The following is a 27,503-nucleotide window of genomic DNA, read 5'->3' as shown; positions in this document are numbered from 1 at the left end:
CTCCCCTCTGCTCATGTTCTCTCACTCTCTCCCTAAAGTAAATTAATAAAATCTTTTTTAAAAAAAGAATTCTTCTAATTTAGTAAAAAAATAACTGAAGAATTAGATAATACTATCAAACAACCATATATATTCACATATTTGTGTGCATATACATATACTTATAAGGAGAGATATTTCTAGACATACATAATATACTAGAACATTACATCTCTCTGAGAATATATATTCTCTGAATACTTATGGAACAAACACAAATTCAGTCATATATTTAGCCACAAAAACAACTCGTTCAAGTTTAAGTCAAAAATAGCAAAATAGGCAAAGGATATGAATAGACAGTTTAAAGAAAAGCATATCTAAAGAGCCAACAAGTTCATAAAAAGATGTAAAATTTACTAGTAATTAGAGGAATGCAAATTAAAGTAATAAAAGATACCACTTTTCACACATGAGATCTTCCAGTATTTAAGAGTATGTAGATCTAGGGGCACCTAGGTGGCTCAGTGGGTTGGGCATCTGCCTTCAGCTTGGGTCATGATCCCAGGGTCCTGGGATCGAGCCCCATGTTGGGCTCCCTGCTTCTCCCTCTCCCCTCTGCTTGTGCTTTCTCTCTCTCAAATAAATAAATAAAATCTTTTTTAAAAAGAGTATGTAGATCTTAAAAACACTGGTGAGTGAAAACTAAACAAATCTATGACAAATGCCAGATATATAAATTAGAAATACATACAACAAGCATGTTAAAAGGACACGTACAACAAAAGGGTACACACTAGACATTAGAATGGATTCTTGGAGTGGTGGGAGGTGGGACTGGAAAATGAAGACAATGGAAATAAATGGAAAAATAAATAAAATGAACCTGTTGCTTGACAGATATAGAGGAATACAATATTCTAGTACTGCTGATAGAAATATGAAGTGTCACTGACTTTCTAGAAAGCAATTTGACAACATATGTTAACATGTCCTAGAAACAGTGGAATGTTCATAAATAGAATAATTAAATAAATCCTCCATGCTGTGAAATATTATATAGCCATTAAGGGAGCACTAAAACTATACTTGGTACCTTGAAGAATTCTGTAAGACATTATTGAATGAAAGAGGGTATAGAAAAGTTAGTATACAGTGAGGCCATTTTAGGTAACAGTGATCCCCCCATCTCTTTAAATGTGCTTGTGTTGTGTGTGTGTGCACACACGCATATGTGTGAAAGCACAAAAAAATAATATACACTAGATATTAGTGGGAGGAATAATCTAATGGAATGGGGAAGGATAGGAGAGGGAAATTAATGAATGTCAAATTATATCATTGGAGGTATTTATAGTCAGAGATTTAAGGAAAATTTATGTTTGTTTGTTTAAAGTATGATTTTCTCAGATAGTTGGAATTTCAGGCCACATAGGGGATGTGTGGTTGATTATTGCCTGCTCTGATAACTCTTCTTTATACACACACAATCCTGGCACTAAGTTTGTTATCTCTATGATGTGTACTCTTTGTGTAATCTTTGGAGTTGTAGTTCTTTCATCGTTTCATTATACACATAATTTTTAAGAAAAATAGTGAAAACTTTGCTAGATAGATAAAAGTTGTCAATCAGTAGGCCCTTGTTCAATATTTATTTTGGAATACGTAACTGATCTTGGTTACTAATACTTAATTGGTTACTAATTACATATTGGTTGGTTACTAATCTGTCTAGGCTAGGTAGTAACTGTGTCTTAGGAATTATACTGACTAAGGAAAAACTTATTTGTCATTTTTTTTTGCAGTTTTACTTTAATTTTTTTAAATTAAATTAAATTTTGTGATTTTTTGTCATTTAGAATGCATTTTAGTAAATGAGGTATGCTGAGAAAAAAATGTAAAGGAAGAACCTCAAAGCCTAACAGAGCTCATGCTAGACCTTCGAATCTTAGCAAGCTTTAGTTGCAAATACTGATACAAATGTACACCCAGTTTATGAAAGGTCTGAGTGCAAGTGAAGAGCATAAATATTTGGAATTGGTACCAATACCATGTAATTTACTATACTGTATTTGTATTTCAGATGCCTGTGGTGCTTCATGAAGAACATTTCCAGATATATCACAGACATTAAACCTCTGCCTCCCAACATAAAAGATAGACTGATTAAAATAATGAGTATCCAGGGGCAGATAACAGATTCAAATATAAGTGAGGTAAGATTATGTAAAATTGTGGGGCACCTGAGTGGCTCAGTGGATTAAAGCCTCTGCCTGTAGCTGGTGTCATGATCCCGGGGTCCTGGGATTGAGCCCCGAATTGGGCTCTCTGCTCAGAGGGGAGCCTGCTTCCCTCTCTCTCTCTGCCTGCCTCTCTGCCTGCTTGTGATCTCTATCTGTCAAATAAATAAAAATAAAATCTTCTAAAAAAATTTTTTAAAAAGAGTATATAAAATTACAAAGCAAGCATATTACATTTTACCGTTTAGATGTGCTTTCAGATTTTTGGAGCAATGGCATATAGTAGGCTCAGTAATAATTTTAAAATATAACAAAACATTGGGGTTCTTCTTTTTCCCTCCAGATAGCCAACTAAGCTTGGCTAATTGGCTATTCTATAAGGCAGTAAGTATAGTAAGGCCTTCTAACCTGATCTGAAATCCTAGCTTCGCCACTCTTTCCGACATTGAGCCTCAGTTCTCTTAACTGTAAAATGGGTTTGCAGCCATCATCACTGTCTGCCAAGACTCTAGTCTACACTAGGCTTGTCTACTACAGAAACTCTGATTCTAACCAGTTGCTGACTTTACTACACATTCTGCCCAAAGTCTATGATCAAAAGGAATCTGATGATAGCACTCCAGCACATGACTGTCCCTGTAACATTGTAATTGCAATTAGATGTGCCATTAGTGTTTCTTTTAACATTAACATGAGGTATCTGTAATGCTTTGTTTTCTTCATTTAGCTTGCACTGGAACATAGACATTTTAGTGTTGTTGTCTGCTTAGCTCTATTGAGGTAGAATAATATCCCCAGGTTCTTACTGTTAATGGTTCTGTGGATGTATCTAGTTTGTGTGTGGTCCACAGAATAATCATTATGAAACTACAGAAAACTGGTGGTTTTCTTCACTTCCCCACCATCCGTATTTTGTTCTCACCCATTAACCTATATTGCAGTAGCTTAGATTTTTGTTTTATGGCAATCCTTAATATTCATTTAAACCTAATTTTACCTGAAAAACTAAACTAAACAAAACAAAACAAACAAGCAACCAGCCCTAATTTTACCTGAATAGAAAAGGGCTAAGGAATGAATGACATAGAAAAAAACAAATATAATTTATTTGGTGCTCTCCCTTATTCTCCATCCTTACAAGTCCTACTTATGAAATTATTCAAAAAGCCAGGTCTAACATCCATTACAAAGTTACATGCATCATTGGATGGCTCTCTTTGAAATATTTCCTAAATCTTTTTATAGTTGGCTGGAGGAGACCTTTCTAAACATGACACCAGAGTTAGAAACTAAGAAGAAAAAAATTGGATTTGATTACCTAACAATATGAACTTCCTTATAGCTAGAAGAAAAAAAAGAAGCAAAATCAAGTAATAAAGTAGGAAAAATATTTGCAATACACATGTAATTCTACAGATTTGTTATCTTGACAATTTAAAGAATCCCTATAAACCAATAAGAAAAATCAAAACAAATACTAAAACAAAAGAATTAGGAAATACTCGAAGGAAAATATATAAATCCCTATTAACATATAAAAGGAAATTTAACCTAATTAGTAAAAAAATCACAGTATCTTTCAGTTTGGCAGACTTAAAAAAATAGTAATACCCAGTGTGGACAGTGGTGTGGTCAATAGTCACTTTTATCTCCTATTGGTTGAAGTGTAGATTGATTAAAAAAAAACAAAAACAAAAACTTTTTAGGAGGACAGCTTGCCATTAACTATCAAAAGTCCTAAAAAGGTGCTTACTATTGACTCAACAATTTTAGTCCTAGTTTTTTTTTTTTTGAGTTTTTTATTGAGATATAACTGACATAACATTGTATAAGTTTAAAGCAAACAATATAACATGATGATTTGATGCATTTATACATTGCAAAATGATTTTCACAGTAGGATTATTTAACATCTCCATCACTTCATATAATTATAATTTACTTCTGACATTAATTCCAAGAAAATATGGAAAGCACACAAGTATGCTTATCATAATATTTATAATAATAGTTGACAGTTATGTATAGTATATATTATAAGCAAGGCACCTTTACTTCTCACAAAATATAATCCACATTTTAATAATGAGGACATTGAGGGCCACACACACACACATACAAAAACCAGAGCTTGATCACACTCATAGGGTTCAAACTCAGGCAGACTGCCTCCAGAAGACATGTTCTTAATCACTATACTATATTACTTTCTAAATCAGCCTAAATGTTCAGCCGAAGCATTTGTCAGTGTAGAATGCATGTAATATGTTATGGTGTGTGCATAGAATGGAACAGAACACAACCACAATAAATCATTTTTGTAAAAAGTGTTCATCTTATAAGTATATATAATCTGATCCCATTTTTCTTCAGTTTTTTTTTAACTCAAAAATATCAGAACTAATACTATGTTTTTCTCTGGGTATTGGTATTATGGTTAATTTTAGTTATAGTGGATAAAAGCATGGCCTTTAGAATTAGAAAGAGCTGGTTTTCAACCCTAGCTCTGCTTTTTTTTTTTTTTTTTTTTTTTTTTTTTTTTTTGACTATGTACTTTGTTTTACTACTTAAGCTCCAGGTGCCTCAATTCCCGGATTTATAAAAAGTCTTTCAGGGGTCTGTCTGTCTTTGAGAGAGAATATTAAATGACATAATGTACATAGCACACTTTTTGTATCCTTCCTGGTAAGTGCTCAATAAATAGAAATAGTTATTTTACCATTTTTATAACTTTTCAATATTGTCTGATTCTTTTACATTAGTACTTTTATTACTTTTATTCAGAAAAGTAAAGGTATTTCTACTATGGAAAAAAGTATAAAGCAGCTGCTTAAGATTCTCTCTTCTCCCTGTGCCCCTTCCCATCCCCTCATTCTAAAGGAGGGAAGGAAGAAACATAGGAGAGGAGGGAGGAAAGGAGAGAGGGAGGGAGGGAGGGAGGAAGGAAGGAAGGGAGGGATAGAGGGAGGGAAGGAGCGAGGAAGGAAAGAAGGAAGGAAAAGCCAAGAAAGAGAGCTCAGAACACTTTGAAATCAATTTGCTGTTTTTTGCCCTTAAGTAAACAATCAGTAATACTGATTTGTTTGTACTCACTCCCAATAAGAATGAAGGACATAAATGTTATAGAAAAGCTATACACACATCCTGTAACTGTTCAGTATATAGAGACTAAATACTCATACCTGCTGAGCAGAGGCACATAGCTAGGATCTCTAATAACAGTCAGAACTACTGGAAAAAGATAAGCACATGCCACCACCATCTCTCAGATCTGGTGGGTCCTTACTCTGTACCAGCTATCTCATCAAAGCCATGTGTCCCAGTAAAGACTTTGGCAGCATTAGAAACTGTACCTCCAATTGAAAGTGGGCGTATTTTTTCCTGCTTTATGTATGTGTCTGCACTCAGATAGGCTTTTGTATTCTTTGCTATATTTTCCATCCACCATTTGTCTGTCATGACCACCAAAACACTAAATATGGAACAAACTTTTATATTTATAGGAAAAATTAATTTTTTGCAATCATGTGTTTTTTACAGATTTTACACCCTGAAGTCCAAACTCTAGATCTGCGAAGCTGTGATATTTCAGATACTGCTCTCCTGCACCTGTGTAACTGCAGAAAACTAAAGAAATTAAATTTAAGTTCCTCAAAAGAAAACAGGATTTCCATAACTTCAAAAGGTATGTTATTAACACTGAATAAATTGATAGATTACTATTCACCATCTAGTATAATTTTAGAATATGTCAAAAGTGAGTATGAAGATGTTAAAGAAGCAGAAATAGAAATATTCAACAGAATAGAATAGAATATTTCTATTCAATAGAAATATTCAAGCTAAGATAAAGAATCCAAATTAGAATTCCAACTTACAACCATTGCTGGAATTTAAATGATACACTAAGTCACTACTTATAATTTAAACATATTTGAAGTAGGGGGCACCTGGGTGGTGCAGTCAGTTAAGCATCCAACTCTTGGTTTTGGCTCAGGATCATGATCTCAGGATCATGGGATGGAGCCTGGCATGGCATTCAGCTCCAGGCTCAGTGAGCCCTCTGCTTAAGGTTTCTCTCTCCCGGTCCCTCTGCCCCTCCCCCTCCAACCTTCATGCTCTCTCTCACACTCTCTCTCAAATAAATAAGTAAATCTTTTTTAAAAAAAAAAAGAGAGAGAGAGAAACATATTTAAAGTAAACATGGATGGACATCCATGTAAGAGAGCTCAGAACACTTTGAAATTGATTTTCTATTGACCAGTTCATACTCTGTTAAGGCTTTCTTGATGTAAAATTACCACAGAAAGTTAAATCACTATCAGATTAAATTTTCTAGGCACTCTCCTATCAGTCTGTACAATGATAGGTTGTTTTTTGTTTTTATGGGTTGGGTTTTTTTAAGATGGCACTACCATCTGTCATCATACAACACTATTACAACACCATTGACTATATTCCCTATGCTACTTTTTAATCCCTTACAACGCATAGTTTTTTTATAGCCAGTCAGACCACATTTTTCAGTGTCATTATTACATGAATTAGAGGATTTTTACCCTTTAAAAAAAATCAATAAAAGATTTTAACCTTTTCCTTCACTATCAGAAAGAGGGACTTGGGCACCTGGGTGGCTGAGTCAGTTAAGCATCTGTGTTGGCCTAGGTCATGATCCCATGGTCCCAGGGTCTTGGGATTGAGTCCTGTGTTGGGCTCCCTTCTCCACAGGGAGTCTGCTTCTCCCTCTGCTCCTCCTCCCACTAGTTCTCTCAATCTCTCTCTCTCTCAAATAAATAAATAATCCTTTAAAAAAAAAGGAACTTATTTGACTAGCTAGGTTTCTGGGAAGTTTTGTGAGTAGTTGGCTGTATTTTGAGATCATCTTGGTTAGCCAGTTAGGCTATTCTTAATATTACAAAGAAGCCTAAGTTTTTAAATGTTTACACAAATAATGCCTCACAAAAAATACTCTTATTTTTGTACATTATCATGTATCAGTCTCCAAGGTGTATTTACATCAGTTTAATTGGATTTAAATGTAAAAGGGGAAGAGAGAATGGAGAGGCAGAAGTATGATCCCTAAGAATAAACATGAAAACAATCACCTAAGACATTTGGGCAGTTTAACTTTTGATTTCCCTTCAGACTCCACAAGAAAATTAACTTTATTACTTTAAAACTTTTGTTTTAATAAAAAGGAGATTAATCTATTATTTAATGATCTAATTTGATTCTGAATGTCTTTTGGCTATTTCCTAAAGGCAAATTTAGTTGTCAACAATAAAGGCTTACCACTCCCTGCAGATGTTCCCAATGATATACTACAGCCTATGTAGAGAATTCTCAAAATATTCCAAGAGAGTTTTAATGATGACAGCATCACTGGAAAATAAGTATATCCTCAGAGATGGACTACTTCACAAAAGGCTAACATACAGTTGGATATATCAATACCTGTGATTGCTAAAATGAAAATCAATCGCATTTCTCATGTATACACGTGTATAGCTCATTGATACATAATTGTTTTCCCTCAGGAATAAAAGCTGTGGCTTCCTCTTGTTCATACCTGCATGAGGCTTCTTTGAAAAGATGCTGCAATCTCACTGATGAAGGAGTCCTTGCTCTTGCACTCAACTGCCGGCTGCTAAAGATCATTGATTTAGGTGGCTGTTTAGGTATTACTGATGTGTCCTTACATGCATTAGGAGAAAACTGCCCATTTTTGCAGTGTGTTGATTTTTCAGCTACTCAGGTAAATGAAATAGAGACTTGAAATATTAAGACTGTATGTGTTTGCCCAGTGATTTTCCATGACTCATTAATTTTTTTTTTATTTTTGTTGGAATTGTTGACAACCTCATGCTTCCATAGTTATACAACTTGGCACATTCCTGTCAATTATTTTAAGCAAGAGTGAAAAAGATAAGGGTGGCTATAACATAAGTTTGCTGAATGGTGTTAGGGTCCGTGATCAAAGGAGCAAAACTGATACAAAGCGAAGGTCAAACAAAGCTTTATTTTGCACCAAGCATCGAGAATCAAACCAACTATTCGGGGCCTCCTCTTTCAGAGAGAGCGAGGACTCCCAGCCTCACAGACTAACTTTTATAGAGCAAAGGCCATGTGGTTGAGCCTGGCCACACACAGGTGGCCAGTGAGATTGCAACACACAGAGAAAGCTGCACAGTCGTGCTAAGTCATACACGGGTGGCCAATTGAATTACAATTCACCCCATAGTAGCTATTTGAACTAGCCTATCACCTTGGTCAGAATTGGCGCCCAAAAGGTGCCCAAAAGGCGGGGCCCACACTCCTTGGTAGCTAGGGAGACAGTATGCACACTCCACTGATTGGATGTCTCCACCTGGCCTGACTCATCCCTGCATTCAGGCTCTGTTATCTCCTCCTGACCTGACCCACCCTTGTATTTGGGCTCTGTTATCAGGGACTGGTCGGCCATATTTTACTGGTTTCCCAGACTTGTTTTTAAGTAAGTTCCCCTGGGGGGGTTGGGGGACAGGGTCAGTTTAAGTTTTACTGCATAACAACAAAATCACTGTTTAACCAAGATGAAATCACTCTGGCTAAATAGGCCCTTGCATTCCCCCCTTTTCTTTGGAGATTAGTCAAATCCTTGACTTTTCAACCAGTTCTATGTTCTCTTTTTAATGGCTGCCAGACTGTTTTTAATGACTCCAGTGTGATTTACCCAAAAACAGATTTCCTTTCCTAGGGCTACGCAGAGCCCCCCTTTTCTAGAATTAGTATGTTAAGCCCTAATTGTCTATATTTCCCACCTATACTTTAACAATAGGAGCAACAATGAACTCAATGAACTCATTGTTTTTGAGTCTTAGCTTTAGTCCATGATTGGCAGGGTCCATTGGCAGTGGCATCCATCTCTGGGGGGCGTCCTCATCCTCGGCTCATTTTACATGACCTGTGTGAACCCAGGCCCTGATGCCTTCTTTTATTGCCATGGGGGTGGTCAGGATGACAGTAAAGAGTCCCTTCCAGCGAGGCTCCAAGTTTCCCACTTGGTGGTGGCATATCCAAACCAAGTCCCTGGGTTGGTAAGGACGTGGTTCCACCTCTGTCTCCATCTCAGTATGGGCAGTTCGGATCCCTGCGTGGGCTAGACAGACTGTAATGCCTTCCGTGACTAGAGTACAGACTGATCAGTCATTTCTGCTCGGGCAACCTCTTATAACCAAGGGCAGAGGGGGGGGGGGGGGGGGCTCCCAAACATTATTTCAAATGGGGTCACCTTGTTTGAGTGTACATCGTGCCCTGAGGAGGGCAAAAGGAAGGAGATCCACCCATCTGCCGCCAGTCTCCAGAATTAGCTTTGTCAAGTTCTCTTTAAGAGTCTTGTTCATTCATTCTACTTGCCTGGAGCTCTGGGGCTGGTAGGCACAATGTAGTTTCCAATTAGTGCCCGTGGCCTTGGCCAATGCCTGTGAGACTGAACTCACAAATGCAGGGCTGTTGTCTGACCCAATCGCAAGAGGTAACCCAAACCCAAAGGTAGCTTTTTGGCTACCACTCCTGCCATCTCATGTTTGGCAGAGAAAACCTCTACCCTGCCTACTGTCCGAATAGATGTTAGTGGTCTTACCCCTGGCCATCTGCATGCAGTGCCTTGGTGAGTGCAATCAGCTCTGCTTTTTTTGCGCCGAGGTTCCGTGTGGCAGGGCCACCATCCAGAGTTCCTGCTCAGGAGAAACCACCACAGCCCCTGCACACCTCTTTCCATCGACCATGTAGCTATTCCTGTCTATGAACAGAGTCATCTCTGCATCCAGGAGGGGAGTGTCTCTGAGATCTGGCCTTATTCCTGCGACCTGGGTTAGGACCTCCCCCAGTTGTGTGGATGGTCAGCCAGCTCTTCTGGCAGCAACGTGGCTGGATTTAGCACCGCTGGGGGCCAGAAAGTCACTTCTGGTTCATTGAGGAGGAGGGCCTGATAACCCGTCACTCGGGCGTTTGTCATCCACCAGGTCTGGTGGAGTCTGGAGAAGGCCCTCCATAGTGTGAGTGGTGGTCAAGATGAGATTTTGACCCAAAGTCAATTTACTTTCATCCTTGGCCAGGAGGGCCATGGCAGCAATTATGCGGAGGCAAGGGGGGAACCCAGCCACTACTGGATCTAGTTTCTTGCTAAGATAGGCTACTGGCCTTTGCCAAGGCCCCAGAGTCTGAGTCAAAACTCCTTTGGCCACCCCTGCCTTTTCATCCACATACAAGTGGAAGGGCTTGGTTACATCTGAGATGGCCACTGCTGGGGCACTCAGTAAGGCTGTTTGTAACTCCCAAAATGCTCCTTTTGCCTCAGCTGTCCACTCTACCATAGTGAGTCCTCCCTGAGTCACTTCATAGAGAGGTTGGGCAATCTCCGCGAATCGCGGTATCCATAGCCGGCAGTGGCCCACCGTCCCAAGAAACTCCCACACTTATCGGGGCATGGTGGGGCGGGGGTATCAGATGATCACCTGTTTCCTGGACTCAGACAGTGAACGCACTCCCTCATGGAGATCAAAGCCAAAATAAGTGGTGTGGCTCTGACAAAGCTGTGCTTTCATTGCTGACACCCGATATCCTTTTTCATGAAGAGTCTGTAAGAGAGCTTTCGTCCCCTATAAGCATGACTCATAGTCCTCAGTGGCTATTTCTGCTATTCCCACTAGCTCAGTCAGATTCTTCCCTTCAAATCCTTCAATTTTCTGAAGTTTCCTCCTTATATCTGGGGCTGACTGACTGGCAAAGACAAGATCGTCTAAACGAGCTATTGTGCAACTTCTCTGAAGTTTACCTCAAGTTGTCTAGCTTAGGTAAATAAATATTTAAAGACAACCAAATCTAGAATTTAATAGCCCTAAAGTTGTTTTATTAAAACATAATTTTTCTCTCTAAAATAACCCTCATTTCCAGAGATAGCCAAATTAGGACTAATTTATTTGAAAAACAAGTCCAGTTTTAACTTGGCCTAATTATTTATATAAGCTCAGCAAGAACAGTGAGTGGTCATATAGATCTTTTAGAATCTGCTTTGCTGGAAGTTCTTATAAGGAATCTCTAAGTTGAACTTTTAGTAGCCTCTCCAGGCCAGAAGCCAAGCCACGTACTTGCCATCAAGCATGCCTGCTATACCTGTCAGATTTGGGTGAATTCCTCTTCCTGAGATGCCCAAAGTATCCTGAGGTTCCTGTACCTGCCAGGAAGAGATATTCTTTACTTACCTGGTGAGGCTGCTGGGAACTCTGTAAGCAAGGTATCAGGCTAACAGTTCCAAAGGGCTTTATGGCTCCAGGTTTTATAAAGTTCCTTTAAGCTGTCTGGTCATATCTGAGTCTTTTTCAAATATGACATTCCAGTCAAAGCCTTGGTAAAATAACCAGTGTTCCCAATGGTGTCCTGTTATAAGGAGAACAGATTCTTAATGAACTTATGCAAATGACTGATTGCCATGGAAGAAAGAATACGTGCTGAGACCTTTTGAGTTTTAGAGGGTTCAGATAGAGAGAAAAGTTGAATGCCTTGATTTGTTTACAAATGAATACTTTTACATCTCTGTAAGTTACAGATAACCTAAGAAAAAGTTTCCCTAGTCTGGAAGGGCAAACATTACAGAACCAGTAATTGTTTAAAATAAAACAAAACATTAAGAGACACAACATTACAATCTTTCAGTTCATCTAGTCCCATGTTATTAATTCTGGTTTAGTCTGAATGCAGCTCTTACTTCTGGAAATTCTTACCCAATTCACTTCCAGGATTTCAACATATTGAAGTCCCGTATTTGTCCTGAAAGTCTCCCATATGAATTTCCTTTAAGGAGGAATTCATTTTACAAGAGAATTAAAACAATTACAAATGACAAGAACTCAGAATAGATATGGTTAAATATCAAGTGATGACCTTTATCAAAACATTAAAACTTTAGGAAATGTATAGAACCTCTAGAGTAGTTACAGCATTTACCCAAATGTAACCCAAGGTTTATCATTGGTTTAGTAGTACTTCCTGAGTAACTTAGCATATCAAGGAAAAGCCTTATGAGTCAAAGAGATCTCATTTACAATCTTGGGCAGGCAAAGAGAAAAGCATTTACATTTTCTTAGAAACATCTCAATCTCTAATGAAGACTAAATATTAACCAATTGTGAACTGTTACAACAGGATTCTTAGAAGGCAAATTTATGAATCAGTTAAGCACAAAACATGTTTACCAACAGATTTCAAAAGCACAAACCTAGTTCTAGCAACCAGTGATCTAGCATTTTATCCCATTTGGTTAAGACCTAGATGTCCAACAAATTTAATTCCATTTGTCATCCAAGCAAAACTTTAAAGTTTCAGGTCACCAAAGACTTTGAAAGCTATTTTAACAATTACCCATTAAAACTTTGAGACAGACAATTGACCATTAGTTTTAGTCATCTCTTTGCTAACAGATTTCAACAAATAACATGAGCTTATTTAACCCTCAGTAAACTTTGAAGTTTCACATTTACTGCTGTTAACTCAAAAGACATGTTCATCCTAATTAAAACAACAAACTTAACTGAGTTCAAATACTGATTTACATTCCATCTGGGCCCACTCCACTTCAATGTTTACCTGAGACCCGGCTGGGAAGATCTGGAGTGGGTGGGTGTTAGGTCCAGGGGGTGCTCTTCTTGTTGCCCAACAGTGAAGAGAGAAGGAGTCATGGTGCAGGAAGCACTGAGGATGGTCTAGGGCCAGTTATGCAGGCCACATCCATGTTGGTGCAGAAACAGAACAGGGAGACAGAAGAACAAAGCACCGCCAGAAGGCTGAGAAAGGGTTCCCAGTTTTAGAGCTCATCAGCTCCAACAGAGGAGCAGACGCCATACCTTCCCACCAGCAAGGGGGAAGGGGCTAGGCAGTCCATGTCAGGCCAGAGAAGGCAAGGAATTTCCCTGAAACAAAGGGAGTTTCAGAAGCTGCTTGGGAATATTCCTTAAAGTCTCTGTCTTGAGTTAGACTAACCACAGTTGGCTCCAGTTATAACCATTAACACAAGAAATGAGAAAGGGAGAAGCCCCACATCTATTAGGAGGAACGGAGAGATGAAAGTCAGAGTCCCCTTACTCTTTGCTTGCCCCATTTCTTCAAACACAACAAACAACACTACAGACAACAAAAAGACAAGAAAAAGACAACCACAGACCCAGCGGCCCTTACCCAGAACCTGCCACTGGTGGGGATTTTCTCAGTCCCCTACAAACACTCGCCGGTGGGGATTTTCTCGGTCCTCTACTAACATAACGTGCAACACAACAGACAACAAGAAGACAAGACAAAGACAACTGCAGGTCCAGTGGCCAGTGGGGATTTTCTCGGTCCCCTGCAAACACCTGCTGGTGGGGATTTTCTCAGTCCCCTGACCGCCTAGGGGGACTCGAACCCCTGGTGATCTACCAGAAGAGGGATGGGGCATCCCCGCATCCACTCCAGCCCTGGGGAGCAATGCTGCGTCCAGCTTCTCCCTGGTGGGTATACCCTGGAGTTCTGCAACCAGACAGACAGACTGGATCTCACAGAATAATATCTCGAGATCTTAACTCCAGAGGCTTTTCCCAGAAATTCTGATGCTGGCTCAGTTCTCATCGTTTGATCCCGGTCGAGCCCCCATATGTTAAGGTCCATGATCAAAGGAGTGAGACTGATACAAAGTGAAGGTCAAGCAAAGATTTATTTCGCACCAAGCATCGAGAATCAAACCAACCATTTGGGGCCTCTTCTTTCAGAGAGAGCAAGGACTCCCAGCCTCACAGACTAACTTTTATAGAGCAAAGGCCATGTGGTTGAGCCTGGCCACACACAGGTGGCCAGTGAGATTGCAACACACAGAGAAAGCTGCACAGTCGTGCTAAGTCACACACGGGTGGCCAATTGAATTACAATTCACCCCATAGTAGCTATTTGAACTAGCCTATCACCTTGGTCAGAATTGGTGCCCAAAAGGCGGGGCCCACACTCCTTGGTAGCTAGGGAGACAGTGTGCGCACTCCACTGATTGGATGTCTCCTCCTGGCCTGACTCATCCCTGCATTCAGGCTCTGTTATCTCCTCCTGACCTGACCCACCCTTGTATTTGGGCTCTGTTATCAGGGACTGGTCGGCCATATTTTACTGGTTTCCCAGACTTGTTTTTAAGTAAGTTCCCCTGGGGGGGTTGGGGGACAGGGTCAGTTTAAGTTTTACTGCATAACAACAAAATCACTGTTTAACCAAGATGAAATCGCTTTGGTTAAATAGGCCCTTACAATGGGAGGCAACAAGACTATATATAAATGATTAATAATATTTAGAAAATTTTACTTTCATCTTTCCCGTTTATTTACCATGTTGCTTGTATTCTTTGCTTAGGTATCTGACGATGGTGTGGTTGCACTTGTTAACGGATCTTGTGCCAAGAAATTAGAGGTAATTTTAAGATATCTATAAATTTGATGCAAAATAAATTTTTATATTATCCTCAGAAATTGCTTTTTGAATGAAGAGAGCAACCAGTGCCTTATTATCAATAGATGTTTCCATGACGTTTTTTGGGTTTGGTTTGGTTTGGTTTTTCCTCTAACTCTTTATTTCCAGAGTGAGGAAAAACTGGTAAAGTTAGGAGGTAAAGCATGCTCTAAATAAAAACCCATTTTATGTCCAGTGAAAGTTCCCATTTTACAGAAGTTTTAGCTTCTAACACATTGAAGGATAGTCTTATTATAGTGATGATTATGAAAGTTCATCACTGTAACGTGATATTCTTTAGAATTTTCATTACCAGGACTATTTAGTGGTTTGCCATCCTATTTTCTTAATATACGTGGAGGGATCCAGGATATACCTGTCACATAAAAATTATTTTGAGTTAAAGATGTTTAAGAATCAACAGATGTAAAATAGAAGCTTTGTTTAAAATGCTCTCCCTACATCTTCCTAAAACCAGAGCTTTCCAAAAGATTCAGCTACCATCAAACCCCCTTCAAGGAAGACTACCCCATCCTGGGGAAGATCTCTCCTAGCATTGGAGGAATCAGATGAGAGATGACATAAAATAAAATTGTCAAAAAACTATCACACCTCCCATTTACTCTCTCAAGGCCCACTTTGTTTTCCCTAAAAGTCTTCTTTTTTTCTCTAATTGTCCTTTCTCCCCCTCCCTTTTCCTATTAAGCTGACCTATAAACTCTATATTGTAGCCATTTCTTTGAGCTTTGAGCTTTCTTTGTGAGCTCATGTGTGACCAAACTTGCCTTTTCTCTTGCTTTTGTCATTTTCATTCAAGGGCTCCCAAAGATAGAACCCAAGAGTGGCTGTTGGGGAGGAAAACCTTTTTCCTCTTAAGTTCTCTTGGGTTCTATCTTTGGGTTATTGCCCAGAGACAATTTTTTATCCTTTTATATCTACATCCTGCATGCATTTATGTGTGTGCATGTGTATGTCTATATAGCATATATATTTTTACAAGTATTTTGATTAAGAAATTACCATATTTTCTTATACCAAGTTCCAAATTCCAATTTGCATCCCTACTGTAGGGGCAATAAACTCTGCCATAATGTTTACTGTTTGAAATACTAACATTGGTTAGGCACTAACTATATTCCAGCCTCCAAACTTACTATTGCTTTATATTCATTAGGTTATTTAATTCTTATAGTAACATTATCTTATAATCATCATTTTTAATAAAGTTCCCAAACAGTTAACATAGTTTATCTTTCCCTAATAAAACCACCAGGAAATTAGTTGTCATGCAGTGATAGGAAACACACCAACATATTTACTTCAGCATTATAAAATTAGGAGCACCAACCTAAGCAGACTTAGAAAAAGATTCAGTTACCAATAAGTGCTGGCGATTATAGTGCCATATCATTGTATTTTTATTTTTTCAATTTTCCAAATCTTATTTCTGTAAGTGCCAAAACATTTCAATGGAAATCTCTCTAAACTTTATTAGACTTAATTTCTTCCTTAAACAGAGTAAATATACTTTAACCTTTGTCTCATAGCATCTAGTATTTTTGTTACCACAATTTCTGAATCAAATTGAAATACAAAATTTTTCATCTTTTTACTGACTTTTCTGGACAATGTGTAGTCCTTTGTTTTATCACATGCTCTGTTTTAATCTCTTGCTTTTCATATGATCTGTTCCTGACAATTATATTATCAATGTTGCTTAATTATTTATAACTGGAAAATAAATTCAATTAAAAGTCTAAGCACCTCAGGACACCCAGCTGGCTCAGTCAGTAGTACATGCAACTCTTGATCTTGGGGTTATGAGTTTAAGCCCCATGTTGGGGGTAGAGTTTACTTAATAATAATAAAAAAAAGTCTAAGGACCTCTCCTAAAGATTGGTAAACACATGAACATGTTATAACATTTATTGAATGGTATGATTATTTCTGAAATTACTTTTGATCTGAGTTCCCAGTGGATATAGACCATTTTGTTCATCATTTTATCATAATTTTATCCCCATGTTTTATTGCAGTTCCAGGCACATGATAGTCCTTCAGTAAATGTTATCACATTAACTTTATATGATAGTCATTTTATACGTTTCTATAATCTTCATGGTTAGAAGCTTATTTGCCTATAGAATTTCATTTGTTCAACAAAGATTTATTAAGTACCTGCTATATTCTAGGCATTGGTACATCAGAGAACAAAATCTGTTCATAGGATGCATCATTCTTTCCTTTTTGTGGTTGTTGGTAATTCAGATTATTTTCAGTTTTTAGCCATTAGAAATAATCATATGTTGGGATTTATTCTTTTTTCTCCCATTGCTGTAATAAACTCCAAAAAACAGAACAAGTGGATCAATAGGTATGGCTATTTTAATGGTCCTAAATTCATATTGTAAAATTGGTTCCCATGGAGGTTATGTTGTGAATTTACAGTTTTGCCAAGACCCCAGTTTGTGGCATTGAATCTTTTTTTATGCCTTAATATATTTTAAATGTTCAACACTATTCCTTCCATCTGTTCTCAAATTGTATTTGTCTGTAGCCTTTGTCAATTTATATCATAGGACATGTTTGCCAATTTATAACAAGATGCTTTTTTCCTCAGTTTTTATGAGTTTTCAATATACTCAGGTTTCCTTTATTTGTGAGATAGATTGATTATACTATGTATAACCAAATTCATATCAACTTTTCAGGAGGAAAAAATATTAATGCCATAAATATATATGTCAACTATTAGATAAATCTTACTTCCAGAATTCTTAAAATGTCTTTTATTATGGTCCTGTATGCATAACACAGAACTTACCACTTTAACCAATTTTGTGTACAATTCAGTGGAATTAAGTACATTCACATTGTTGTGCAGCCATAGCCATAATCCTCTCCAGAACTTTTCCTCATCCTACCCTGAAATTCGTTACCCATGAAAGAATATCTCTGCATTTTCCCTTCCCCTCAGCCTTTAGCTACTTCTGTTCTGCTTTCTTTCCTTCTTTTTTTTTCCTGTTCTACTTTCTGTCTCTATGAATTTGCCTATTCTAGATAACTCATATAAATGTAATGAAGTCCTAGAACCTAGGTCAGGTTCAGTGGGGTGAGGTTCGGAGCCGACGGCTAAGAAAGAATTCTTAAGACATCTCTGGTGCAAAAGGTGGTTTATTAAAGCATGGGGACAGGACCCGTGGGCAGATGAAGATGCAGCTGCCCCGGGTTGTGAGGGATGGCAGGCTATGTAAACTGGGTTGGGGGAAGGTGAGGGAAAGGGAGGTTTCAATGGAGCTTTCATATGCTAAAGAGGGCCTACAAGGTGCTGGATACCGGAGGTCTCCTGTGGCTTGATCACTGTTGTCTTTTGGCAAGCCAATAACATCAAGATAGTTGGGCGATTCCTGTCTAGCAGGATTGTGATCTCTGCAAGTTAACTATTTGTTTCTCATTTATGGCGGTCAGGGGTGCCTGAAGAATGCTACGCATATTACCAAGGGGAGCGGGTGGAGAGGGGGTGCAAGGTGCCAGCTTTTGGTTTGTCCTCAGTCAGCCTCCCGTTCCCTCATCAAATGGATCATACATTTGTCTTTTTCTGACTTAATGTCACTTAGCATAATGTTTTCATGGTTTATCTGTGTCACTGCATGTATCAGAATTTCATTCCTGGGGTGCCTGGGTGGCTCAGTTGGTTAAGTGTCTGCCTTTAGCTCAGGTCATGGTCTCAGGGTCCTGGGATAGAGTCCTGTGTCAGGCTCCTTGCTCAATGGGGAGTCTTCCTCTCCCCCTACCCCTCTCCCCAGCTTGAATTCTCTCTTTCTCTTTCAAATAAGTAAATAAAATCTTTTTAAAAAATGTCATTCCTTTTATAGCTGTATAATATTTCATTGTGTATATATATGTTGTATTCATATATAAGTATGTTTATATGTACATGCTTATGTGTCTGTATGTATATATATAAACATTTTGTTTATCCATTCATCTTTCAATATTTGTTTCTACCCTTTTATTATCATGAATACTGCTGCTATGAGCATAGGTATACAAAAGTCTGTTCCAGTTCCTGATTTCAATTCTTTGGATATATACCTAGAAGTGAAATAGCTGGATTATATGGTAATGCTATGTTTAATTTTTTAAGGAACTGTTATCACAGTGGCTGTACCATTTTACATTCCCATTGCCAGTACAGAAGGATTCCAAATTAGACCATCAAATGAGGGATATATAATATCTCTAACATATGAAAAAGAACAGAAAGTAATATAACATAAACCTGTGGACCAGCTGCTTAAATTTTAACATTTTCTGGACTTATTTGAGTTCCTCGTTAAAAATTATATTTACATGTAAAGCTCCCCGCACATTTATTCTCCCTTTCCTCCTTCAAAGTAACCATGTTCTAAAGACACCTGTGTATTTTCCCTTGTATGTTTGCATACTTTACCTATATGTGGATAAAAATATAGAGATAGAGATTCATAAAACCAGATGAAGTGTTGTCTTATGTTTTAAACTTTCACATAATAGTTTTATAATATATGTGTTCTAATACAGTTTGCTTTTCATTCAAAATTATGTTTAATTTTTCAAGCTTTATTAAGATTAATTTGCATGCAATAAAGTTTACCCATTTTAAGTGTACAGTTTGATGAATTTTGGTAATTGTTATACAGTTTTAACTGCCACCACAATTAGGTATAAAACATTTCCATCACCCTATGATGTTTTCTCCCATCCCTTTGCAGTCAGTTCTCTGCCTGCCTCATCCCCAGGCAACCAGTGATTTACTTTGTCATTATAGCTTTCTTTCTTTTTTTTTTTTTTTTTAAGATTTTGTTTTTCCATTTGACAGAGAGAGAGAGAGTACAAGCATGGGAGCATCAAGCAGAGTTGGAGAGAGAAGCAGGCTCTCTGCTGAGCCAGGGGCCACATGCGGGACTTAGTCCCAGGACCCTGGGATCACAACCTGAGCTGAAGGCAGCCGCTTAATGAACAGAGCTACCTAGGCCTCCCTGTCATTATAGTTTTAAAGTTTCTAGAATTTTATTCTAGAAATGGAGCATGCAATGCACAGTTTTTTGGTTTTTACTTTTTTCTTTTACTTCTTTCACTTACCACAATGTTTTCGAGATTCATTCATGTTGTTGCATGTGTTAGTATTTCATTCCTTTTATTTATTTGTTTATTTTGCTGAGTAATATTCCATAGTGTGGATATGACACAATTTGTTCAGACATTCCCCATTTGATGGACAGTTGGGTGGTTCTGATTTTGGACTGTTATGAATACTACTGTAAAATTTTGCATACAAGGGGTGCCTGGGTGGCTCAGTGGGTTAAAGTCTCTGCCTTTGGCTTAGGTCATGATCCCAACATCCTGGAATTGAGCCCCACATCGGGCTCTCTGCTCAGCAGGGAGTCTGCTTCCCCCTCTCTCTCTGCCTGCCTCTCTGCCTGCTTATGATCTCTTTCCCTGTCAAATAAATAAATAAAATCTTTTTTTTTTAATTGCATACAAGTCTTTGTGTAGACGTACATTTTTATTTTTCTTGGGTAAGCACCTAGGGATGGGTGTTTACTGGGTAGCTCAGTTGTTAAGTGTCTGTCTTCAGGTCATGATCCTAGGGTCCTGGGATTGTGCCCCCTAAGGGCTCCGTGCTCAGCAGGAAGCCTGCTTCTCCCTCTTCCACTCCCCCTGCTTGTGTTTCCTCGCTTGCTATATATCTCTCTGTCAAGTGTATAAATAAAATCTTTGGAAAAAAAAAAAAACACCTAGGAATGGGATTGCTGGGTCATATAGTAAGTACACATTCAGCTTTAAAAGATATGACTTACTATTTGAGATTTATGTCTATTAATACAAGTAGATATTTTTCATTTTAACTGTTTCATCTGTTCCATTAATAAACTACCATTTGTTTACCCATTGTTCACTTTTTTACTATTATAAATAATACTAAAATGAGCACATTTATAAATTGTTTCCTTGGGTACATATACAAGAGTTACTCTGTATATGGTATACATTTTCAATTAGAACTGCTGGGTTCTGGGATATACTTATTTTCAGTTTTAATAGATTTTGCCATATTGCTTTATAAAATGGTTGGGGGCTTAAATTTTAAATCATCTCTATTTTACAAATTATTGCATACTTTTCATTAGTCCTTTCTATAGAATGTTTCTTGCAAATATATGATTTGGCTCTTTTTGTTTGTTTGTTGTTGTTTTTTAAAGATGTTTTTATTTATATATTTGAGAGAGAGAGAGAGAGAAAGAGATCATGAGCACAGAAGGAGAGGAAGGGGAAGAAGCAGACCTCCCCACTGAGCAGAGAGCCTGACAATATGGGGCTTGATCCTAGGATCCTGAGCTGAAGGCAGATGCTTAACTTTCTGACCCACCCAGGCACCACAGTTTGTTGTTTTTTAAGTTTTATTTATTTGAGTAATCTCTATACCCAACATGGGGCTCAAACCCATGACCTCAAGATCAAGAGTCTCATGTTCCTCCAACTGAGCCAGCCAGGTACCCCTAGTTCTTTTTGTATCAAAGCATTGCCCATGCTTTTTCATGCTGTCATCACAAATCTGTTTTTTTTTTCTTTTGACTATCCTTTCTTTATTTTTAAATAGGAGATTCATATGGGACACTGTGTGAATCTGACTGATGAGGCTGTAGAAGCTGTCCTCACTTGCTGTCCTCAGATACGTATATTACTCTTCCATGGATGCCCCCTAATAACAGGTTAGTATGATAGACTGGGTGGGTTCAAATCCTGGCTTCATCTTTTAGTAACTGTGTGATCTTAAGTAAACTATTCAACCCATTCCATTGTTCAGTTTCCTCATCTGGAAGATGGATATATTAGCAGTACCTACCTCATAAGCTTAGTCATGATAATTATCTGACAGCACCTTATATGGTGGCTAGCCCATAGCGACTACTCAATAAATGCTAGTCATGATGATGATGGTAGTGGTCTTGATATTAAACATGATGTTTTACATAGACAAAAAAAAAAATCAGGTTTATACTATTACATCTATTAAATGTGCTAAATGACCTGTTGGCTCTAATCTCATCAAACTATAGCCATTGAGATTCAGACCAATTTGGACCCTTCGGCTAATGTGATACATACTTCACTGAAGGAGAACAAAGTAGTCACAGCCCATTCGACCTGCATAAGAGACATGATACTGGAAATAAAAAGTGCAGCATAGGAAATATAGCCAATGATGTTGTATGGTAACAGGTGGTAGCTGCATTTTTGGTGAGCATAGCATAACATATTGAGAACAATTTGGATTCTTAAGCTAATATGATACTTCACTGAAGGAGAACAAAGTAGTCACAGCCCATTTGTTCTGTGTAAGAGCCATGATACTAGAAATAAAAGTACTGCATAGGGAATATAACCAGTGATATTGTTGTATGGTGACAGATGGTAGCTACATTTGTGGTGAGGATAGCATAATATAGATATTGAATCACTATATTGTATACCTGAAACTAATATAATATTGCATATCAACTATACTCAGAAAAAAAATTTTTGAAAGAAAAAAGGACATCTGCGTGGCTTAGTTCATTAAGTATCCAACTCTTGATCTCAGCTTAAGTCTTGATCTCAGGGTTGTGAGTTCAAGCCCTTTGTTGGACTCCATGCTGGGTGTGGAGCCTACTTTAAAAAGAAAGGAAGGAAGGAAGGAAGGAAGGAGAAATAAAAAGAGGAGAGAGAGGGAGGGAGAAAGGGAGGGAGAAAGGAAGGATCACTAAAGATAGTAAAAGAAAAGATTTTACCTTTAAAAATATTTTATTACTTATAAAATCCAATAGATAATCGTAATATGTAAGAACATAAATTTTAAAATTGTAAAAATATCATTTTTGTGTCATAATTTATATAAAATAATGAATAAAATACTATATTATTGTGGGGAAAAAAGAGCCATGATACGTACAACTGTGTCCTGAAACCACATTTTTGCATTATGCCTGCAGTGGCCACATACCACAGAATAACCTGTACCTCACTTGGAAGTCAGCACTGATGCCCAGTCCTTCCAGCTCATTTCTCTGATTGCAGTTTAAACAGTTACTTCTCTAGGCTGAGTTATGATCCTAGAAGTCCTTTTAACAACCTCTGTTCTTTCTTATGTTTGGACTGTCAGTGTGAACCAAGTATACAATGTATTTGGTATCAGTGACATCTATTACGAAGACTAAATCTTTTGAGCCAAGACATTTCTCAAAAACCTAAAGCCATAAAGGACATTAGAAATTGTTAACAGTGCTTACCTCCAAGAAAGTTGTTCAGGGACAAGAGTAGGAAAAACCCTGTACTATACACCCTTTGTACCTTTTGAATTTTCTATCATTGGATGGTTTTATCTATTAAAATTAGTAATAATAATTTAAAGAAAATCACTTAGAACAAGAAAAAGTCATGGGACTGAGTGCAGGGGATTGGTACTTGCATACATTATCCTGGGATTTGTGAGAAGGCCAACAGAGGTTCCCTGGTCATCAAACAAGGTAGAAAATTGTATTCTAACCAGTAGGCTCTTATTTTAAGTTAGAGGAGACCACAGTATACAGAATGTAATAAGAGCAATCTTTGATAATCTTTCCAGAATACCAATCAAGGTGTGTAAATCTATCCACTGAGCTATGTGTGCATTTGATCAATATATTGAACAAGCAAGGGGTACTTGTAAAGTGATTCTATTTTCTTCACACTACTTTATTACAAATCTGTTCTAAAGAGGCTAATTTTTCCCTACTGCCAGATAAAATCTCAGGTGCCACTGACTTATCTTTCTCAGGTAATTAAAATGTCTTGCCATTCCATGTCACTGAAACCTCTCATTTCAGTAATTAAAATGTCTTAGGTCCATGCAGTACTCCAAACAAGCTCAAGTTAAAGCTTTTGCTCCCTCCAGTCAGCTCAGATTTGGCTGCAATGGGTAAAGGGGACGTTCTTGGTTTCTGTATTTTACCATTCCTCACTTCTCTTCTTCCTTCCCCAGCTTTCCCATATGGTTTCTGATCCCACCAATGTTAGTACAGGTTGGGACTGGGATAAGTAGGAACAGAGGTACTGGAAGGGAAAGTCTTGACCAATCCTACTGTGATCAGGTGTCAGCACTCCAGGCCATATGGGTGAGCTGATCTGTCCTCTCTCAGCAGTGGGACACTTTTGGGGTTCTTCAGGGTCTACTTCCTACCAGCCGCTCATCATTGCATATACCTCCTATCTGCAGTTCTCTTGATTCAAGCCAGCGTGTCTCTTCCAGTTAGTAGCTATTATTTTCTTCTTCTGTCCCCAGGCATGCAGCAATATACCTTCAGTCTCTTTCTGCTCAGGTTTCCTAACTTAGCTGGGTTGCTTTTTTGAGCAAAATATAAGGCAACCCCTTGGCAGCCCTCATATGACCACAGGAAACACATACTTTAGGCAATGACAGTGCAGGTATGTCCCAACCTCAGTCTTCTCTTTAGCTTCAGAGACTCTTGCCATAGCCTTTTGCCCTTTAGTTTTCTCAGATGTGGGTCTGATATTAGCGTCCTGTGTCCCCCAAGCTCCAAGGGACATATCAGGCTCTCCAACTGATCTCCTTAGAGTTTCCTTTCACTAGGCTTGAATGGAAAAGCAAGCACCTCTAATCCTCTTTCCAGAACTGTCTTCAAAGAAATCCTTTCTTCAACTTCCAACTCTCTGTCCCTTCTCACTGTAACACTTTTGTATCTTTGAATGGATGAAGTGCCATGGGTTCCAAAATCAGATTTTAGCCAAGCATTTGCAAGTCATATACAGGTGGTCTTGAATCTCACTGGAATAAGAGAGTAGCTGGTACCTCTAGTCCTGGAGCCTTAACTGAAATAGTTCTATTTTAATGTTCTGTTATATTTGTCTCAGGACAACTTGGGTGGCAACATATTATAAAATCAACCTTTGCTAATTTTACCTTCATTATCTTTCTGGTTACCCAGTGGACACTCTTCTTTGATATTACCCCCAAACTCAGTAAGTGGTCATTTCTTAAAGGTTAGTTGCAGTGTGGAAGGTGAAAATATATCAATAAAATTTTTATACACTCACATTACAGTCCACTGGTCTGTCTTGTATTTTGATCAGATCTTTTACCCATACGTGATTTTGTAATGTCATGCATTGGTAGTTTGGAAAATATTGGTTCTCTTAGTAATATGGATCTTCCAATGTCTACACATTTTATTATAGCAAAAAAAAATGTTAATATGTTAATATTGTTAATTGTTAATATGACCATTGGATAGTTGTCAAGTTCATAATGGCAGCTACAAATTTTCCAAAATCCATTTGAAAGCTAAAGTTTTATCATTGGCAACAAACTCTGACATTTGTTTTCTTTGAAGTGATAGGCTGGGGAGCCTTGGGTGGCTCACTGGGTTAAGCGGCTGCCTTCTGCTTGGGTTATGATCCAAGGGTCCTGGGATTGAGCCCCACACTGGGTCCCTGCTCAGTGGAGAGGCTGCTTCTCCCTCTCCCTTTGCCTGCCACTCTGTCTACTTGTGCTCTCTATCTCTCTGTCAAGTAAATAAATAAAATCTTTAAAGGAATTATTTGAAGTAACAGGCTCATTTTGCTCTTTTTCAGGAATAATCTGTGCTGGCTAGGAAGTGGGTGGGGAGACAGGGTAACCAGGTGATGGACATTAAGGAGGGCACTTGATGTAATGTGCAGTGGTTGTTACATGAAACTGATGAATCACTAAATTCTACCTCTGAAACTAATAATACACTCTATGTTGATTAATTTATTAAAAAAAAAAATAGTCTGATAAGTACCCAAGTCTGAACAACCTTTGGTTGTCAGCTGTCCTTTCAAGTAAAAATAATGTTGCATGAATAAAGTGACTATCCTAGCTCACAACCCTAAAAGGGTTTCAGACTGTAGGATCTATAGACCACACTTCGAGAACCATTGCTTTATAGTAAAGAACAATTATCAGTTAACTTCAGCAGTTAGAGCAGGAACACATTATCCCTTTTGGATCACTTCTTATATTTTCATGTGGCTTTACTAGAAGTGAAACTACACCTTAAGATGACAGGAGTTCAAAATACTTGGAACAGAGTAACAGTAGTTTTGACCTAGAAGATTATCTAGGCCAGCAATTAGCAACTGTTACTGCTATGTAAATGAATCAAAGATGGCTTCTATGTAGCTTCTTTCTTTCTTTCTTTCTTTCTTTCTTTCTTTCTTTCTTTCTTTTTTCTTTCTTCCTTCCTTTTTTAAGATTTTATTTGAGAGAGAGGGAGAGAGCATAATCAGAGGAGGAATAGAGGGAGATGCAAGGGGCTTGAACCCAGGACCCCAGGATCATGACCTGAGCCGAAGGCAGACACCTAACCAACTGAGCCACCCAGGCACCCCTATGTAGTTTATTTCTTGATAGCATATTGGGACTATTAGTTCAAAAAGCCCACCAACATCTAAATCTTAATTCAGTCAGTGATTTTTTTTAAAAGATTTTATTTATTTATTTGACAGAGATCACAAGTAGGCAGAGAGGCAGGCAGAGAGAGAGAGGGGGAAGCAGGCTCCCTGCTGAGCAGAGAGCCCAATGTGGGACTCAATCCCAGGACCCTAGGATCATGACCTGAGCCAAAGGCAGAGGCTTTAACCCACTGAGCCACCCAGGCACCACAGTCAGTGGTTTTCAATACAGCCTAACGAAGCAGAGTTTTAGTTATCTACAGCTGCCTGTTTTGCATACCCTGAAAAACTGCACTCAAGCCACTCTTGCCCTTTGGAGCTCACTGACCTAGAGACTCCTTTATCTTGATGCTAAGCAGCAACATCATGGCACACAAACTTCCTCTCCAGTCCTCTGGGAATTCCTTTACCCTCCTTTCCTTCTCAGTAGTGCCCCCATCCCCCAAACACACATTGTTGTCTTTGGAAGGTATCATGTTGTGAGGGACTTCTGAAAACAAATCTGTCAAAGTGCTGCCCAAATAAAGCTTCTTGTGTCCTACTGCCACCTTGTGGTCATATCTTTTTCCTTCCTCTGCCCTGAAATCCCTTAACTATAGTGACATCATATGATGTTCTAGAAAATACCAGAGGTATAGTGTTGGAGCTTAGGGCAGGCCATCCCTAAAATATGCCATGGAGTATTTTTATTATTTTGAATTAATGTTAATTAAGAAACAGCCAATACAAGAACACTCTGACCTTCTTTGGTCTCCCAAAAGTAGGAAACAAATCTCCCATGTGACTGGTACCCTCCCTGCACCAGGAGCTAGAAAGACATCCTTATCATCAGAGATGGGGAATTCAGGGCCTAAGAAGTTTATATAAACGACTGTTATTACTTTTACTAATTTACTACCACAGCCTCAATTCTGTTTAGAATTCCTTATTAATTAAAGCTCTTAAACATAAGTTTTCTTTGTCCTGTCAGGTCATCAAAAATTTGTTTCTCTGTCTAAAAAGTATAAAAGCTGTCTGTCTCGGTCACTTCTTAGGTCCCATATTTATAAGACCTCCATACATGCAAATTAAATTTGATTTTCTCCTGTTAGTCTATCTCCTGTTTAATTCAATGAGCAGCCAGAAGAATCTTAAAGGATAGAGGGAAATTTTTCTTCTCCAACAATAGCATAGAATGAAAAGTGGCTCTAATTTCTCAGACCCTTTGATAAATTAACATTCATTATAGCAGTATGCTGCATTTCTCAAACTTTTTGGATACACAAACGTTTTTAGTTCTGGGGTATCTGGGTG

General features: G+C 38.2%; 1 protein-coding gene across 2 annotated transcripts in view; it reads left to right on the top strand.

Annotated features, from left to right (window-relative positions):
* The window catches only part of AMN1 (antagonist of mitotic exit network 1 homolog), a 47,856-nt gene that overhangs the window by 14,082 nt on the left and 6,271 nt on the right, over positions 1-27,503 (top strand). For both annotated transcript variants that reach the window (XM_032855315.1, XM_032855314.1), the window contains exons 2-6: positions 2,063-2,195; positions 5,760-5,904; positions 7,757-7,974; positions 14,619-14,675; positions 21,358-21,469. In XM_032855315.1, coding sequence (XP_032711206.1) covers positions 2,079-2,195; positions 5,760-5,904; positions 7,757-7,974; positions 14,619-14,675; positions 21,358-21,469 — 649 coding nt within the window. In that variant the 5' untranslated portion in view covers positions 2,063-2,078. The remainder of the gene's footprint in view (positions 1-2,062; positions 2,196-5,759; positions 5,905-7,756; positions 7,975-14,618; positions 14,676-21,357; positions 21,470-27,503) is intronic.

Source organism: Lontra canadensis, unplaced genomic scaffold (genome assembly GCF_010015895.1).
Source record: "Lontra canadensis isolate GAN:19392208 unplaced genomic scaffold, GSC_riverotter_1.0 scaffold9, whole genome shotgun sequence".
Lineage (NCBI taxonomy): Eukaryota > Metazoa > Chordata > Mammalia > Carnivora > Mustelidae > Lontra > Lontra canadensis.
Note: the sequence above shows the minus strand (reverse complement) of the source record. Positions and strands in the feature narration are given on the sequence as shown.